This window comes from Nelumbo nucifera, chromosome 1 (genome assembly GCF_055504915.1).
Source record: "Nelumbo nucifera cultivar China Antique chromosome 1, China Antique-T2T, whole genome shotgun sequence".
NCBI classification, from domain to species: Eukaryota; Viridiplantae; Streptophyta; class Magnoliopsida; order Proteales; family Nelumbonaceae; genus Nelumbo; species Nelumbo nucifera.
The window spans coordinates 129,588,711-129,606,356 of record NC_142649.1 but is presented as its reverse complement, the minus strand read 5'-3'; the positions used below and the strand labels follow the sequence as shown (position 1 = coordinate 129,606,356).

Here is a 17,646-nt window from a genome sequence, read left to right as displayed (position 1 = left end):
ACATTACTTCCATGGCCCAACTCAGTCATGGCAAAGCAACCCTTTATCACATAGCTTTCAGTATCCTTCAGCCACTTGTCGTGATGTCGCTTTGTTCCAAAGAATTGGATAGCACCACCCCTGAATCAGCAAGGAAAGAAACCACATAGTTAAAAACTTAAAATCCACCCTCTTTAAGACAGTAACCACACACACTACTAAAAAACATAATAATAGGCAGGATGACATAGGTTTCTGAACACACAGATTGCATCATTAGAATATATCAGTAAACTAGCATGATATTCCACAGAGATCCACAGCAGGAAGCTCGGTGATGAATAACAATTAGACAAAGGGTTTTCTTTTTGATAATTGAATAAATTTTATTAGATACCAAAGGTAAGAAGTACAAGCATCCCAAGGAGAGGCACGAGATGCTACCTCTCCAGAATATTCAGATACAGCTTTCCCTACTTACTAGAATAAGTTACAAAGATGCCCAAAAAGACCTTCCCTGGATACCCCTTGCTTGGCCAAAGAATCAGCCACAGTGTTTGCCGACCTGCTTACCCATTTAACATCCACTCTCATAGTTTTAGTCAGCCACTTCACTCTTTTGAGATCTCTATATCCCCATATGGCAGTGTTTGGATTTAACAGCAACCCTACTACCAGCTGAGAATCTCCTTCAATTAGAAGATGTTCCACTTCCACCCCAAGCTGGTTAGCAACCTGAATCCCTTGAACAGAAGCTAGTAACTCAGCTCTTGTAGAGTCTCCCACTCCCACCGGTCCTGAGAATAATGAGATAATGTTGTTGTCCTTATTCCTTAGCACACCCCCTACTCCCGAAGGCCCAGGATTACCTTGTCTGCTCCCGTCAAAGTTCAATTTAATGACACCTTCTGGGGGAGGTTCCCACTCTACCACACTTCTATTCTTTCTAGTGGAAGTGTTAGCCACTTCTAGCCAGTTTCTCCAAAGATCATTGAAAGAGAATTCAGCAAGCAGGGACAAGGCCTTCAACCAATGGATTACTCTAGTTAAGATACAGTCCTTCACTTCAGCCAAGCTTCTTTCCTTCTCTAGGAAGGTTCTAGCATTCCTTTCCTCCCAAACAGTCCATAGTATAGCTTCCCTGATACACTTCCACATGATTTTACCTCTTCTTGTGTGCCACCCAAAGGTAGATGGATTAAACAACATACTTACATCAGACAGTGGGTTCCACCTACACCCAAATAAACTAAAACTCCAACTCCATAAGGCTGTAGCAAAGGAGCACGAAATTAGTAGATGGAAACAGTTCTCATTCTGGGCCTTGCACAGGAAACACCAATTAGGGGAAAGGCATAGAAAAGGTCTCTTCTTTTGCAAGTTTACCAAAGTATTGATTCTCCCGTAGAAAACTTCCCAACAGAAAACAGCAATTTTGGGGGGAATAGGCCTTATCCAAACTTCTTTAATAGGGAACACCCAAGGGTTAAGGTTGGCCAAGAGGGATTTTAGAAAGAAAGCACAAGTGAAGGTTCCTTTTGGAAGGGGGGTCCTAACTCTTTGATCAAATTTAGTGGGGTCCAAACAAACCGATTCGAGTAAAAGAAGCAACTCAGAAACACAAACCAGCTCATCATCCCTTAAACCCCTACAAAAGCCAAAGTCCCAACTTAAAGACAAAGGAAGCATTGGACTAGGGAGAAACTCGGAAATTGGCTCATTTTTGTAAAGGGAGAGAAAGAAGAGAAAGGGGAAAAGATCCTTGAGAGGTTGGGTACCCACCCAAACATCCTCCCAAAAACAAATAGAAATGCCAGAGCAAGCTTCGTACCTGATAAACTTGAGGAAGCGAGGGAGAATACCATGTATAGCCTTCCAAGGTGTTTTGAGAGTCGCTCGATGAGATATCCCAGCATCCCAACCATTCTCTGAGCAGCAATGTATGCTTGACACCACCTCATTAATGCCATAATCTCTCTCTCTCTCTCTCTCTCTCTCTCTCTCGGCCATCTCCATAGCCACTTCCCTAAAAGAGCTTCATTCTTCTGAACTATGTTCCCTATCCCCAAGCTCCCTTCTTCTTTGCTTCTATTGACTATCTCCCATCTGATTAGATGATCATTCTTCGCCACTCCTGGTTTCCACAAGAAATCCCTCATTAGTTTTTCCAATTTCTTAGCCTCCCTTGGGGGATCCTAAAGACTAAGAGGAAGTAGGTTGGAAGGTTAGCAAGTGTTGCCCTAATCAAGGTTACTCTACTCCCTATAGAGATGTAATTCTTTTTCCAGGCCGTCAAACATTTGCCAAATTTCTCCACAATAAGGGACTAGAAACTACTCTCTTTAGGGTTTGCACCTAAGGGAAGCCCTAAGTATGTTAAAGACCAAGAAGAGATAGCACAACCTAAGCACACTACAATAGACTCTACCTCCCCACCCTCCAAGTTTATTCCAGCTACACTACTTTTATCAAGGTTTATCATCAAATTTGATGCATTCTCAAAATCCCTTATTAGATTCTTAAGATTTTCCACCTTCCTTAAGTCACTCCCCCCACAAAAAATGATAATATCATCAACAATTGAAGGTGGGTCACCGAAATGCTTCTTCTACCCAGTCTCCAACCCTTTATTAGCTCTTGCCCATTTGCTTTTGAGATCAATCTACTAAACACATCAGCAACAAGTGTGAAAAGCAAGGGAGAGAGTGGGTCACCTTGTCTTATGCCTCTACTGGCTAGGAAGAAGTCCTTAACCACCCCGTTCACTAGGATTGAGTAATGATAGGAAGTTAGACAACCACTTATCCAATTACACCATTTGTCCCCAAAGCCTCACCTTCTTAACACCTCTAATAAAAAACTCTAATCCACTAAATCATAAGCCTTTTCTAAATCCAATTTGCACACAAAACCATGATGGCCCAATCTCTTCATTTCCTCCACACTTTCATTTGCTATGAGGACTTGATCTATAATTTGTCTACCCTATACAAAAGCTCCTTGTGCTTGAATAATGAGAGTAGATAAAACTACCTTGATCCTCCTTGAGAGCACTCTTGCCAATATCTTATAGATACCAGTCACCAGGCTAATCGGCCTAAAATCTTTGGGATGTTTAGCACCAGTCTATTTGGGAACAAGAGCTAGGAATGTAGCTGTAGAGAAGATGGGCCAAATGGCCCATAGGTTGTTTATTCTTTCTTGTTTTTTATGTTTCTTTTCTGTAATGGGCCTTATTCTGGGCCCATTCTGTCAATATTAAGTTCTTTGTAAATTCTTGCCCAACTAAGGGCCTCCTTGTAATTATTCAAATATATCTAAATAAAATAGTGTTAGGGTGCTGAGAGAGGGTATGTTCGAAACTCTCTTCTCAGACCCTCATTGCCGAACTCTCAGCTCTCCTCTCTTCAGTTTTCTTCATGGTATCAGAGCATACCTGAACTTCAATATCCTAGGGCTGGAAGCTTAACTCGTGTTGCCTGATTCTTGGAGGTCATTGGAAGTGCCCAAGACTCGAATCTCTTGGAGAAGTGGTTCGGTGGCCAGGAGGAATCAGAGAAAAGAAAAGAAGGGGAAGGGGAACAGCTCGGTTCTGGTTTGAAGCTCGAAACTGTAAGTTGTGCTTAGATTTCTAGGTTCAGTTTTCTTCTGGTTGTTCTGTATTGCTTTCGAATGTCTTTGAACTGTTGAAGTGTCCGAAAATTCTGGTTGTTCTGTACTACCTTCGACTGCCATTGAATCTGGTTTAACCCAGAAATTTCTGGGCTGTTTTTCACTCCTTCTTGGACTGTTAAAACTGCCGAAACATCCTTGTAACAAGACTGTGGATTGTTACTTATACTTGGCTGTTTTAGGGGGGGCTGTACGAACTGTTCTTGAGGCCTGTTTTTTTTCTTTTTGACAGTGGGGTTGTCTCTATTGCCCACACTGTGTTTGTAAAAAGGGCTATTTCAGCAATACCAAGTGGTATTTACCTTGAAGTCCAGATTTGGAAAGGTACTTCGACTGAGTGCCTAGAAGTTTCTGTTTACTTCTTGAAGGCTGAACTCAGTGTGTTGCCTTCTTGTGGTCGGCTGAACTCAGTGTGTTGCCTTCTTGTGGTTGGCTGAACTCTGTTATTGCTTGTCTTTATTCAGTATACTTGTAGAAGTCATCTGAAATCATATTTGGAGTGTTTACATGATGTACTCCTCAAAATTTGAAAACAAAAGTGGTGCTGAATATGGACTGGTTCAGGGGACTCCAAGTGATTCCTTATTGACTGTGACCACAGTTAAACTAGATGGAACTAATTATCTGGCATGGTCACAATCAGTAAAGATTCATGTATGTAGTAGAGGAAAGTGGGGGTTCATTTTCCAGGAGTAAGAAGGTTCCCCCAGAAGATGATCCATCCTACGAGAAGTGGATGCAAGAAAATTACACTGTCATTGGGTGGCTTGTGAACTCAATGCAGCCACAAATCAGTCAACGCTACCTATGGATGAATTCAGCAAAAGAAATTTGGGACAGTGTTGCAGAAACCTATTCCCAAAAACTCAATGTGGCCCAGGCATATAAATTGAGAAGTGATGTAAAGAATTTAAGGCAAGGGGAGAAACCTCTTGCTGTATATTTCTCAACCCTAAAGTCCCTATGGCAAGAGATTGACCTAATAGAAGCTGTAACTTGGGACACCACCAATGATGCAGAGACCTACAGAAAATTGATTGAAAGGAACAGGGTATTTGAGTTCTTAACTAGACTATACCCAGAATATGATATCACAAAACAAAATATTCTTTCCAAGGAGTGTGTCTCTTTGTCACAAGCTTATGCATTGGTGAGTAGTGAAGAGAGCAGAAGGGTTGTCCAGGTTCAAGGGGCTGATATTAATGATCACTTTGCCAATATGGGAATTAAACCTAAAGGGAATGCTAGAACTTCTGGTGGCATAGGAAAGAAAGAAGTTGTTATATGTGAGTTACTGCAAGAAGCCGAAGCACACCAAAGACAAGTGCTGGAAATTACATCCTAATCTTGTTCCCATTCGGTTTCAAAAGAAACATGATAGTAAAAGATCAGGAAGTGCAAATGTAGCTGTCGGGCTAGATAGTGAAGAGATGTCTGCTTCTGCACAGTTGGCAGCCATGAGAGCAGAATATGAAAAGTTTGGGAAGATGATCAGTCAGCTGAGTGATGTGACCTCTCCTTCCAACCCTTCAGGAAATTTTACTACTTCAGCATTTGCTCATTCAGGTATAAGGGCTTCTACCAATCATGCTACCACTTCAGGTAATCTCAAGATCCCTTGGATTATTGACTCAGGTGCTTCTGACCATATGACCAATCTGTCTACCTTGTTTGTTTCATATGACTTACTTCCTGGACGTGATAAAATCACTTTACCTGATGGCTCACTTGCCCCTATCTCTGGTAAGGGAACCATCAAGGCTACGGATTCCTTGTTCCTACCTTCTGCCCTCCATGTACCTAAACTAAATACAAATCTGTTGTCTGTGAGTAGTTTAACCAAGTCACTAAACTGTTGTGTAACCTTTTTTCCTTCCTACTGTGTTTTTCAGGATCTGGAGTCTCAGAAGGTGATTGGGAGTGGCCATGAGGCGAATGGAATATACCTGCTTGACACTCCGGGACAATGCACTGATCATCTTGGGAATGTTGCTCTCGGATCTGTCTCTTCAGAGTCTGTTAGTCGGATTATGTTGTGTCATTGTCGTTTTGGTCATCTGTCTTTTTCTGCCTTGAGTCATTTATTCCCTGAACTGTTTAAGGGAATTAGTTTGTCCAGTCTTCATTGTGAGTCTTGTGAATTGTCAAGGCATTGTAGAAACAGTTATCCTTTGAGCAATAAAAGATCTTTTGTTCCTTTAAATATTGTGCATTCTGATGTGTGGGGACCTTACCACTTACCCTCCATGGGTGGCTACAAATATTTTATCCTGTTTATTGATGATTTTTCTCGGTTCACTTGGATATTCCTGATGAAATCCCGTGATGAAGTTCCAAGACTTGCAAAACAATTCCATGAATTTGTCCTAACCCAATTTGATACCAGGATTAAAATCTTCAGATCGGACAATGCAAAAGAATACTTTGAGAAAAACCTATCCTGCTATCTTTCTGACATGGGGGTTATTCACCAAAGCTCATGTGCTAGGACCCCAGAACAGAATGGGGTTGCTGAGAGGAAAAATAGGCATATTGTTGAAGTTGTAAGAAGTATCTTATTTGCCTCACATGTTCCTACCAGGTTTTGGGGTGATGTTGTTCTTACTGCTACCTACCTTATAAACCGTATGCCATCCAGGGTTTTGGGGTTTAAGTCTCCCTTCACCCTTCTTCATCCGGACAAGGACCTTTTTCCTGTTCCTATTCGTGTCTTTGGCCGCACCTATTATGTTCATGTTCCAAGTGTCCAAAGGCATAAATTTGAACCCAAAGCTCAAAAGTGTATCTTCCTTGGTTATTCCCCCACACAGAATGGTTATTGTTGTTTTGATCCAAAGTTTGGCAATCGGTATGTCTCAATGGATGTCACCTTTGATGAGCTTTCCCCCTTTTATGGTTCCTCTCCAGAAGGACATTGTCCACAGGGGGAGGATTTGTCACAGGTGTTTGCTCTTCCTCTTCCTATCCCTGTTGAGTCTCTTGATGTGTCTGCCTCTCCTTCAAATGCATCAAGGGTGGATCAATCGTTCCATTCTCCTTGTCCCAGTACTCTACCTCCTCGTCCTATCCTCAATTCCAAGGTGTATCAAAGGCAAAGATCCAGAAATGTGCAGGTTGTTTCTTCTACAACACATGAGCCTCATACACTTTCATTCACAGAAGAGACAACAGGTACTGTTTCAGCACGTTTGATTCATCCTTCCCTGACCTTGATATTCCCATTGCTGTTAGAAAAGGAAAACGGAAGTGCACTGCACACTACATTTCCAAGCACCTTTCTTACAGTTTGCTTTCACTTTCATACTTTGCCTATCTCTCTTCTGTTGCTTCTCACCCTATTCCCAGGTCTGTGTCAGAAGCTCTTAAGATTCCAGAATGGAGGGATGTTATGAGATCTGAAATCGATGCCCTACACAAGAATGACACATGAGAAGTGGTGGATTTGTCTGAAGGGAAGGATCCAGTTGGTTGCAAGTGGGTCTTTACTATCAAATACCGAGCTGATGGCACCATTGAAAGGTACAAGGCCAGGCTGGTTGCAAAAGGCTATACACAGACATATGGGATTGATTATTTAGAGACCTTTGCACCTGTTACCAAGATGACATCTGTGAGGGTTCTTCTATCTTTAGCTACTCACTTTGACTGGCCCCTTTACCAATTGGATGTGAAGAATGCATTTCTGAATGGTGAATTACATGAGGAGATTTACATGTCTCTTCCTCCAGGGATGTATGGAACTGATATGAAAGGGAATGTATGCAAGCTGAAGAAATCTCTTTATGGACTAAAACAGTCCCCTAGAGCATGGTTTGAGAGATTTAGAACAGCACTTGTTAACTTTGGTTATGTGCAGACACAGTCCGATCATACTCTTTTTGTGAAGAGGAAGTGGACCTCTGGCAGTATACCTCATTGTGTATGTATGTAGATGATATTGTAGTGACTGGTAATGATGTTTCAGGAATTCATGATCTAAAATCTTTTCTCCATACAGAGTTTGAGATTAAAGATTTGGGGGAATTGAGATACTTTCTTGGCATAGAAGTGGCTCGATCCAAGGATGGGATTCTTATCTCCCAAAGGAAGTATGTTCTTGACTTGCTCTCTGAAACTGGAAAGATGGGTGCTAGACCAGTTGCTACTCCTATTGATACGAGTCATAAACTCTCAGCCTCAGAAGGGACATTGTTAGAAGACAAAGAAATCTTTCAGAGACTTCTTGGGAAACTTTTGTACCTGAAAGCTAAATTACTGTAGCCGAAGTAGCAGAAAAGAGAAGAAGAAGAAGAAGAAGAAGAAGAGATGCTGGAATGTCGAACTGCACTGCTCTGTCGACAGTACTATTATTTATATTATGATGTAGTACAATGATACAGGAAGTTACTAGAATGCCCCTGATTAGTGATGGGACACCTAGACAACTTAAAACATTAAACAGGATTAGGCCCATTAACAAAGGCCCAGTACACGACAACTTAAACTTAAGTATAGGTTAATAAGAACTCTTATCAGCCGAATACTCATACATACAAAGACTTCAATCCAACACTCCCCCTCAAGCTAAGCATGGATATCAATCATGTTTAGCTTGCCAAGCATGTCCCTAAACTTTGCTGCTGCCACCCCTTTAGTCAGTACATCTGCAATTTGTATCTCAGATGGAGTATAAGGCACACAGAGTTCACCCGAGACAATTCTTTCTCTAACAAAGTGCCGATCAATCTCAATATGTTTTGTCCTGTCATGCTGCACGGGATTGTTGGCAATGTTGATGGCAGCTTTATTGTCACAATACAGCCTGAGAGGACCTTCAGCCTTAATGCCAAGTTCATTAAGAAGAGTTCTGAGCCATAAGAGTTCAACAACCCCATGGGCCATAGCTCGATACTCTGCTTCTACACTTGATCTAGCCACTACATTCTGCTTCTTACTACGCCATGTGACCAGGTTTCCTCCCACAAATGTACAGTAACCCGAGGTTGACTTCCTATCTCCAACAGACCCAGCCCAATCTGCATCAGTGTAGGCTTCAATTTCAATTCTATTGTTTTTCCTGAAGAGAATTCCCTTCCCTGGGCAAGTCTTCAAGTACCTGAGAATCCTTTCAATTGCTTTCATATGAGGGATCTTTGGAGAGTGCATAAATTGACTGACAACATGCACAGCATAAGCAATATCTGGCCGAGTGAGGGATAAGTATATCAGCTTCCCCACCAATTTTTGGTATCTCACTTTATCACAGTAGTCCTCCCCTACTGATTCCTGCAGGCCATGATTCTGTTCCATTGAAGTATCTGCTGGTCTGCACCCCATCATGCCTGTTTCCTCTAGGAGGTCAAGAACATACTTCCGCTGACATATGTAGATTCCCTCTCTTGACCTGGCAACTTCAATCCCAAGAAAATATCTCAAATGACCCAAGTCTTTGATCTCAAATTCAGAAGCTAGAAACTCCTTCAGTCTTTTTATCTCTTCCAAGTCATTCCCGGTAATTACCATATCATCCACATAAACAATGAGTGCAGTAAGTTTGCTATCCTGTCTCCTTATGAACAAGGTATGGTCTGCATCACTCTGAGTGTACCCCACCTTCTTCATGGCCCCATAGAGCCTCTCAAACCATGCACGGGGAGATTGCTTCAACCCATATAATGCTTTCCTCAGTTTGCACACCTTTCTACTAAAGTCATAGCCTAGTGGAGGTTCCATAAATACCTCTTCATGAAGGTCACCATTTAAGAAGGCATTCTTCACATCCAGCTGATGAAGTTCCCATGAAAAATTTGCTGCTAGTGACAATAGAACCCGAATTGTGTTGAGTTTTGCTACTGGGGCAAAGGTTTCTTTGTAGTTAATTCCTTCTTTCTGAGTAAACCCCTTTGCCACAAGTCTGGCCTTGTACCTTTCAATGGACCCATCCTCCCTGTGCTTTACAGTAAATACCCACTTGCACCCAACAGTGGTCTTCCCCTCTGGCAGATCCATTAATTCCCAAGTTCTTGCTTTCATTAGGGCTTTCATCTCTTCATTCATAGCTTCTTTCCACCTTGGATCAGACACAGCCTCTGAGTACCTAAAAGGAACACGCATAGAGGAAAGAGCAGACACAAGGGAGTGATAGGCAGGAGATAAATGCGAGTAAGAAACAAAATCAGCAACGGGGTGCCGGGTGGTGCAAGAGTGGATAGGCTTACGGAGAGCAATAGGAAGATCCAAATCAGAAGTATGAGAGTTGAAATTACCATGGATTGTAGAGACAGATTGATCCGAGTCCAACTGGTTGCTGTCATGAGGTTGAGGGCCCCTTTTTCTTCTGTTGTATGTAAGTATCTCTTTTTGTTGCCTACCGGAGCCTTCAGGAACATCTGCAGCATCAGGAGAGGTAACCGGCATAGTGGGAGCCTCACTGGGTTGACCCGGAATGTCACAACAAGGAGTAGGAGGAGAGGATGGAAGACCCGAGGCAGATAGGGGAACAAAAAAAGAGGGAGAATGAGAATCCTCTTCCATCCTACTAATCTCCCCCTGAAGAGGATTCTGAGAAGACTTAAAATAGGGTTGAGACTCAAAGAAGACCACATCTCTGGTGACATACTTTCTCTTGGAGACAGGGTCATAACACTTGTAACCCTTTTGTGTAGGAGAGTACCCCAAGAATATTCCCTTTGTAGCCTTAGGATCCAGCTTGGTCTTCTTTGGATCCTTCACATGTATGAAACATATACAGCCAAAGACCCGAGGAGGAAGGGGAAAGTCTGGAAGAGTGGGGCACAAAACAGAGAAAGGGGTTTTCATACCCAACACCTTAGATGGCATCCGGTTTATCAGATATGATGCAGAAAGTACAGCTTGAGACCAGTATTGCTTGGGGACTTTGTGCTGGAATAGTAAGGCTCGAGCTGTCTCCAATAGATGTCTATTCTTGCGCTCAGCAACCCCATTCTGCTGAGGAGTATAAGCACAGGATGACTGATTGTAGTATGCCAGCATCTTCCATGAATAAGTTCAAGGTTTTTTCAAAGTATTCAACAGCATTGTCTGACCTGAATTGCTTAATCTTCTTATTAAACTGTGTTTCAATCATCTTGCAAAATGCCATGGTTATCCGTGGTACTTCATCCCATCCTTTTAACAGGTAGATCCATGTACAACGAGAGTAGTGGTCAATAAAACTGATAAAGTACTAGAAGCCATCAAAGGAAACAATGGGTGAAGGGCCCCAGACATCAGAATGAACCAAATCAAAAGGAGCACAAATTTCATTGGTGGAAATTGGATACACAGTTCTACATTGTTTTGACATTTGACATACTTCACAGGTTAGACTCTGACTTGGAATGCCCTTAAACAATTCGGGAAACAACATTTCTAATGAGGAGAAAGACACATGACCTAGCCTAGCATGCCAAAGATGCAGCTTAGCTATTGACTCCACACTTTCCGGATTACTAGCAGCAGATGCTTGTAAGGCTGAGCCGATGTCTGCATCAAGGTAGTAGAGGCCTCCATACTCATGACCGCACCCAATCGTTCTCCTTGTCAATCTGTCCTGGAAGACACAATGAGTAGGAAAAAAGGTTATACTACAGTTCAAATTTTTGGTAAGTTTTGAAACAGATAAAAGATTTGAGGTAAGATTGGGAACATGTAAAATTGATTTAAGAGAGAGGTCCTTGCTTAGGTCAACAATTCCCTTTCCAGAGATAGTGGAGAAAGACCCGTCAGCAACTCTCATCTTACCCTGACCAGACAACAAATGATATGAAGAGAATAGGGAAGACATATGTGTCATATGGTCAGTAGCACCGGAATCAATAACCCAAGAAGTAGAGTCAATAGAGCCAGTGGCACTAAAGGCAGAGGCTGTACCTGATCTAGCAAGAGATGTAGAAGCAAAAGAATTATTTCTTGGACAGGCTAATGCCCTGCTAAGGACCTCAACCTCACTAGCAGTGAAGCCCAAAGTACCAGTTCCAGAGGAATCAGCAACCTATCCCATAGTAGAAGAAGACACTGTTGGTGTATTTTGTGAGTTGTCATCATTGTTGCTGGTGACAAAATTCCCACTTGCCGCAGGCCTGTTATCTCTAGAAGAAACATCTCTGGGTATTGAAGACATCTTGACTGCAGCCACTGTGTAGGTGACACTGATTAAGACTAGCCGAAGCAGTTCTGAAGGTTCTGAACCAGTTCTGGAGCAGATCTGATTAGCTGAAATGATCACAGCAGGTTCTGACAGCACTCGACACAGTTTCAGACTTGCCAAGACTGTCACAGTTCTGAAACAGTTCAATTACAACAGCAAGCAAGGAGTTCTGGGCTGGTAACCGACCTGAAGCTAAGGGTTCTCAACTATGGTGCTATGCAGACTCCACTTGAACTTCGAGTACTGCAACTGTAAAGAGAGTGCCCTTCCTTGCAGCCAATACTAGGACTGCTGACATCAGTCCTCAACTAGGGTTCACAGTGCTGAACAATCTGGAGCTGGCAGCTCCCTAGGTAATCTCACAGCAGTGGTGAGGGGTTTCGGACTGATAACCACCCTGAACTTGGAGCTGTTTGCCACATTGCTATGCTGGTAGAAGTGTTCACAGTGCTGGTAGAACACTAAATAGACTTCACTTGGGCTGAACCAAAAACTGCAACAGTTCGGGTACAGTAGCGAGTGAACAGTTCGAGGCTGCAACAGTAGCAAGTGAACAGTTCGAGGCTGCAACAGTTCGGGAAAGAAGCTAAGTCTGTGCGAGTCTTGCTGAAGCACCGAAGCTGCAACTGTAGAAGTAGCTAAGCCCCTTTCGGCTAGTGCTAGGACTGCTGAAATCAGTCCTCAACTAGGTCTATCCTACACAAACCTCTCTTAGTAGCCAAATAGCTACTATTTGCTAGAAATAACCTAGTAGGACATCTACTTCTGGGTCTTACTTCCCTTGAGTCCTACAACCAAGAGAAACCCTAGGTTCGAACTTGCTTTACTCTCTTACACCCCTAGGTCTTCACTGCAGCAACCCAGAAAAGGAAGAGAGAAGATGAAAAGACAGCAAGAGAAGAGAGTGCGTGCCGGCTGAAACCAGGAAGAAGCTAATGCTCTGATACCATGAAAGCTAAATTACTGTAGCCGAAGTAGCAGAAAAGAGAAGAAGAAGAAGAAGAGATGCTGGAATGTCGAACTGCACTACTCAGTCAACAGTACTATTATTTATATTATGATGTAGTACAATGATACAGGAAGTTAATAGAATGCCCCTGATTAATGATGGGACACCCAGACAACTTAAAACATTAAACAGGATTAGGCCCAGTACAGGACAACTTAAACTTAAGTATAGACTAATAAGAACTCTTATTAGCCGAATACTCATACATACAAAGACTTCAATCCAACAGTACCTATGCATGACTCGGCCAGATATTGCATATGCAGTCAGTTGCATTAGCCAATTCATGCATGCTCCCCGAGACACTCATATGGCAGCTGCAGACAGAATCCTATGTTATTTGAAGGGCTCCCCAGGAAAGGGTATTCTGTTTGCCAAGCATGGTCATATGAAACTTGAAGCCTACACCGATGCTGACTGGGCCGGGAACATTGATGACAGAAGATCTACTTCTGGGTATTGCAGCTTGGTAGCTGGTAATGTTGTTTCTTGGAGAAGCAAGAAACAATCGGTTGTTGCTCGGTCTTCTGCTGAAGCAGAATACAGGGCCATGGCACATGGAGTTTCTGAATTATTATGGCTCAAATCTTTGATGGAAGAACTTGGAGTTGAATATGACAAGCCAATGATGCTGTACTGTGATAATCAGGCTGCCATCAACATTGCTCACAACCCAGTGCAACATGATAGAACCAAGCATATTGAAGTTGATCGACACTTCATTAGGGAAAGGGTCTCTTCGGGTGAAGTGTGTCTTCCTTTCATCACATCTGAAGGACAGTTGGCAGATTTTCTCACCAAAGGCATTCCCAAGGCAAAACTTCAGCATGATACCAGCAAGCTTGGCATGATTGACATCTATGCTCAGCTTGAGGGGGAGTGTAGAGAAGATGGGCTGAATGGCCCATAGGTTGTTTATTCTTTCTTGTTTTTTATGTTTCTTTTCTGTAATGGGCCTTATTCTGGGCCCATCCTATCAATATTAAGTTCTTTGTAAATTCTTGCCCAACTAAGGGCCTCCTTGTAATTATTCAAATATATCTAAATAAAATAGTGTTAGGGTGCTGAGAGAGGGTATGTTCGAAACTCTCTTCTCAGACCCTCATTGCCGAACTCTCAGCTTTCCTCTCTTCAGTTTTCTTCAGTAGCATTTACTCCAGGACTCACCACATGTTTTTCCTCAAATTCCCCTATGACCCCTATCAAATCTTCTTTGAATATACCCCAACAATCTTGATAGAATGCCATTGTAATCCATCTGGTCCTGGAACCTTAGCTCTATCCATAGAGAAGACAACCAGTCTAATCTCTTCTTCCTCAATAGTTCTTACTAGCCATCCCCTGTCCATCTCATTTAAGATTGGCCAATCCTCATTCGCCACTCTCACTCGATTCTCCAAAGGTCTTTGAAAGATTGATTTGAAGTGAGCCACAAAGCAACTAGCAATCTCCTCTTGTAAAGTTATGTCTACTCCATCAACCTCAAGATTTACTATCAAGTTTTTCCTTCTTCTCCCATTGGCCATAGCATGAAAAAATTTGGTATTCCCATCCCCTTACTTGATCCACTTATGCCTAGACTTTTGTCTCCATAATATGTCCTCCCTCAACAGGACCTCTTCTAATTCCTTTTTCAGTTTCCATCTCACTTATCAATCCTACCCATTCATTAAAAAGATTTACTATCAATTTTTTAACTTTTTACGAAATATAACCCCTTTCCATTTCACCCCCCTCATCTCTTCACTCCACGATCCTTCACCATATTCATGAAATCCGGATGTGTTAACCACATATTCTCAAATCTAAAGGATCTTGCTCCGGTTCCGAATGGTTCTTGTCCTACTTCTATAGGACAATAGTTGGAAGTAACACTAGGTAAAGCCTTAGCCACCAAACCTCTCCAATGATTCTCCCAACCTTCATTGAAAAGAAATCTATCTACCTTTGAACAAGTTGGGTTTTCCCAAAAGTTGGACAAAGTGAAGATTACTTGTGGTAAAGGAAGCTCCCGTAATTCATAGGAATTGATGAAATCATTAAACTTCCTCATACTAGTTGTAATGGGCTGTCTAGGATTATTTGACTCTGTTGTAAATCTTATTACATTAAAGTCCCCCCCTAGACACCAGGGGCCTTCTCATAGGCCTTGGATGCCATAATGCTCCTCCCATAACTCATTTTTCTCTCTATAATTATTTGGCCCATATACATTTGTTAGCAGCCATGTGAAACCATCTTCCGCCATCCTAAATTTTAGGGATACGGAGAAATTACCTATGAGCTCCTCTATTGGCTCTACAACATCCTCTCTCCATAGAGTTGCTATTTCCCCTAATGCTCCCCATGAGGGAGTTGAACACCAATTCACTCCTCTTTATCTCCAAAACCCTCTAACCCACCTTCTATCTGATTCTGATAGTTTGGTCTCCTGTAGCACCACAATATCAGGTCTTTCTCTTCTAACCAACTCCTTAATTAATCTCCTTTTTCTAGCACTTCCCAACCCTCTTACATTCCAACTGATGAGCTTCATAGAATCATATCGCTTTAAGCCCTTAAGGACATTAACTTCCTATCAATTAGGGGCTTTCTTCCTCTCCCCTCTACCGTTGAACTCAATATCCCTTTCGATATCTGAAATTAGTCTCTCTACTTCAGATGTTTTCTTCTTTTTCCTACCCTTAATGTCCACAGACATCCTAGAAAGCTTTTTATTTCTTGTCTTCTGCTCCATTTTATTGATACTTGCATCCGGTTTGAAATTCTTTGGGGTTACCTCCTTCAGTTCCTCTTTCTGTTTGTATTCCTCCAACAAAGTACAAATATGCTCCCAAATCCTTTCCAATTCCTCCTCTTCTCTTTTTTTCTAAAGAAACCCCTTGCCCAACTTCTACCCCGACACTCTCCTTCTCCTCTCCCCTTCTACCACTTGCTTGTTCTGGTTGTGATGTTGGGACATCTGTTACAGGCAGAGAACCCAGATTAGTAACTGAAAACAAATGGACATCCATACCTAAACCTAATGGAAGTGAGTGAAGTGAGGTGCCATCTACAAGGGTCGAGCCCAAGACCTTTCCTTGTTCCTGATTCCATTGTGGAAGTGGACTAGTTTCAACCAAAATTTGTTCACCCCTGCAACCGAAGTTACCTCTCTACCCTTTCCTTTTGTTGGTATCCTTGTGTTAGGTGTCAGAGTTGATTTACGTTCCTCTGGCCTGATAACCTGCGTAGGCTGGTTTAGTGCAATGGGCTCTTTTATTAGATGAGGTGAGTTCCGTCGAACCTCAGTAAGAGCTTCTAAGTCCATCTGATCTTTATGCAACACAAGTTCTAAAGGGGAGAAATTTTGTTCGTCGTTGTTGGGATCTACATTAAACACCTGTTCCTTGATGCCGAGGCCACATGGATCCAGCACCTCCTCTGGAAACATCAACTCAGTGTTCAAACTTTCCTCCTCGAAGATACCTTTCGAGTTTTGTAGATCTATACTTCCCATACTGAGAGTTTCTTCAATGTCCGAATCAGAGCGCTCTTCATCATCAGTTAGTATTTCCAGCTCCAGGTTATCTATCTCGCTGCGCTTAACGCATCTCGGATTAAACGATCTGGTGAAAGCCGAGCCAGTTTCTTTGAAGGAAGCCACTGTAATGAACAGTTCACTTGAGCAAGGTTATTCAACTGACTGGAGGAGCTTAAGGTAGAAGATGGTAGACCTTGTTTCCTGTCTACCTGAGATGCTCCCTCAATCACGTGCTTTCTTAAGTCACCACGTGCCAGCTTAAGGCTTGGAATAATTGGTTCTGGCCCATTTAAAACAGTGTTGGGCCTGTCAAGCCCCAAAGTCAGCTTCGACTTTAAAGGCCCATCATTCTTGGATCCAGTTGGCAAGTGATCTTCAGCAGCTACAGAGTCCCCGATTTTTTTTATGGAAACCGAAATGTGCTACACAAGCCAGGGGGTAGCACGTCCCCACTAGTCCGTAAAACAAATGAGAGACAAATTAGGGGGAAGATTAGAAGGGTCAAGAGAGAGGGAGTCCCCCAAGTTCTCTAGCGCTAAGTGAGTTAAAAGATTCACCGCTTGATTTGCCTCCCAGAAGACATGTCCGCAGGTTGAAAGCATCCACTAGTTCCTTAAAGCTAGAAATTATGCTCCTTAAACACCACAGGGGGGGGGGGGGGGGGAAGTGGACCGCTACAGACAAGAAATGACTAGCTTCAAGTCGCCTTCGATGATGATGGGGGTGTCTCTGAAGTTAAGTGCAAGGTTACGCGCTTCCCATGCAGCCTAAGCCTCTGCAACGTTGATGATGATGCAGCCCAATTTATAACCTTTAATGTCGAGAACATTTCCGGAGAAGTCTCTGGCAATGCTTGCAATAGAACAACTTCCACCCACACAGGAGGCGTCAAAATTAATTTTAATGGTTCCCTTCTTGGGGCTCTTCCAAATGACTTGCCGCCATGATTCGGTAGGTTTATCAACTTGCTTAAACTAAGTACTACTCCAGAAGTCATTTAAATGATCAAGAGCCCTCTTAATGACCAAAGAGGGAGGAGTTGAAAATATTAGAGAAAGTTTTCTGGTTTCTGCATTTCCACAAATTTCCACAAAACCCAAAGCATAAAGGCATTTTTTTCCAAGATTAAGTTCTCATCTCTGCCTTGACTTTCACATAGCCCAGCCCACCACTCCCAAATATTGATATTTTGATTGATCGGCCCATTAGGAGAGGGGGGGGGGACTAAATGCCAAACCTGATGAGCAAAAGTACACACCCTAAAGGTATGATCAATGTCCTCTTCTACACCACAAAAACAACAAGAGGTATTTA

The 17,646-nt window shown here is 42.5% G+C and overlaps 1 protein-coding gene across 1 annotated transcript in view; it reads right to left on the bottom strand.

Annotated features, from left to right (window-relative positions):
* The window catches only part of LOC104613189 (acyl-coenzyme A oxidase 3, peroxisomal-like), a 36,915-nt gene that overhangs the window by 16,475 nt on the left and 2,794 nt on the right, over positions 1 to 17,646 (bottom strand). The window contains exon 2 of the mRNA XM_010280913.3: positions 3 to 120. Within this exon, the coding sequence (XP_010279215.1) occupies positions 3 to 120 (118 nt within the window). The remainder of the gene's footprint in view (positions 1 to 2; positions 121 to 17,646) is intronic.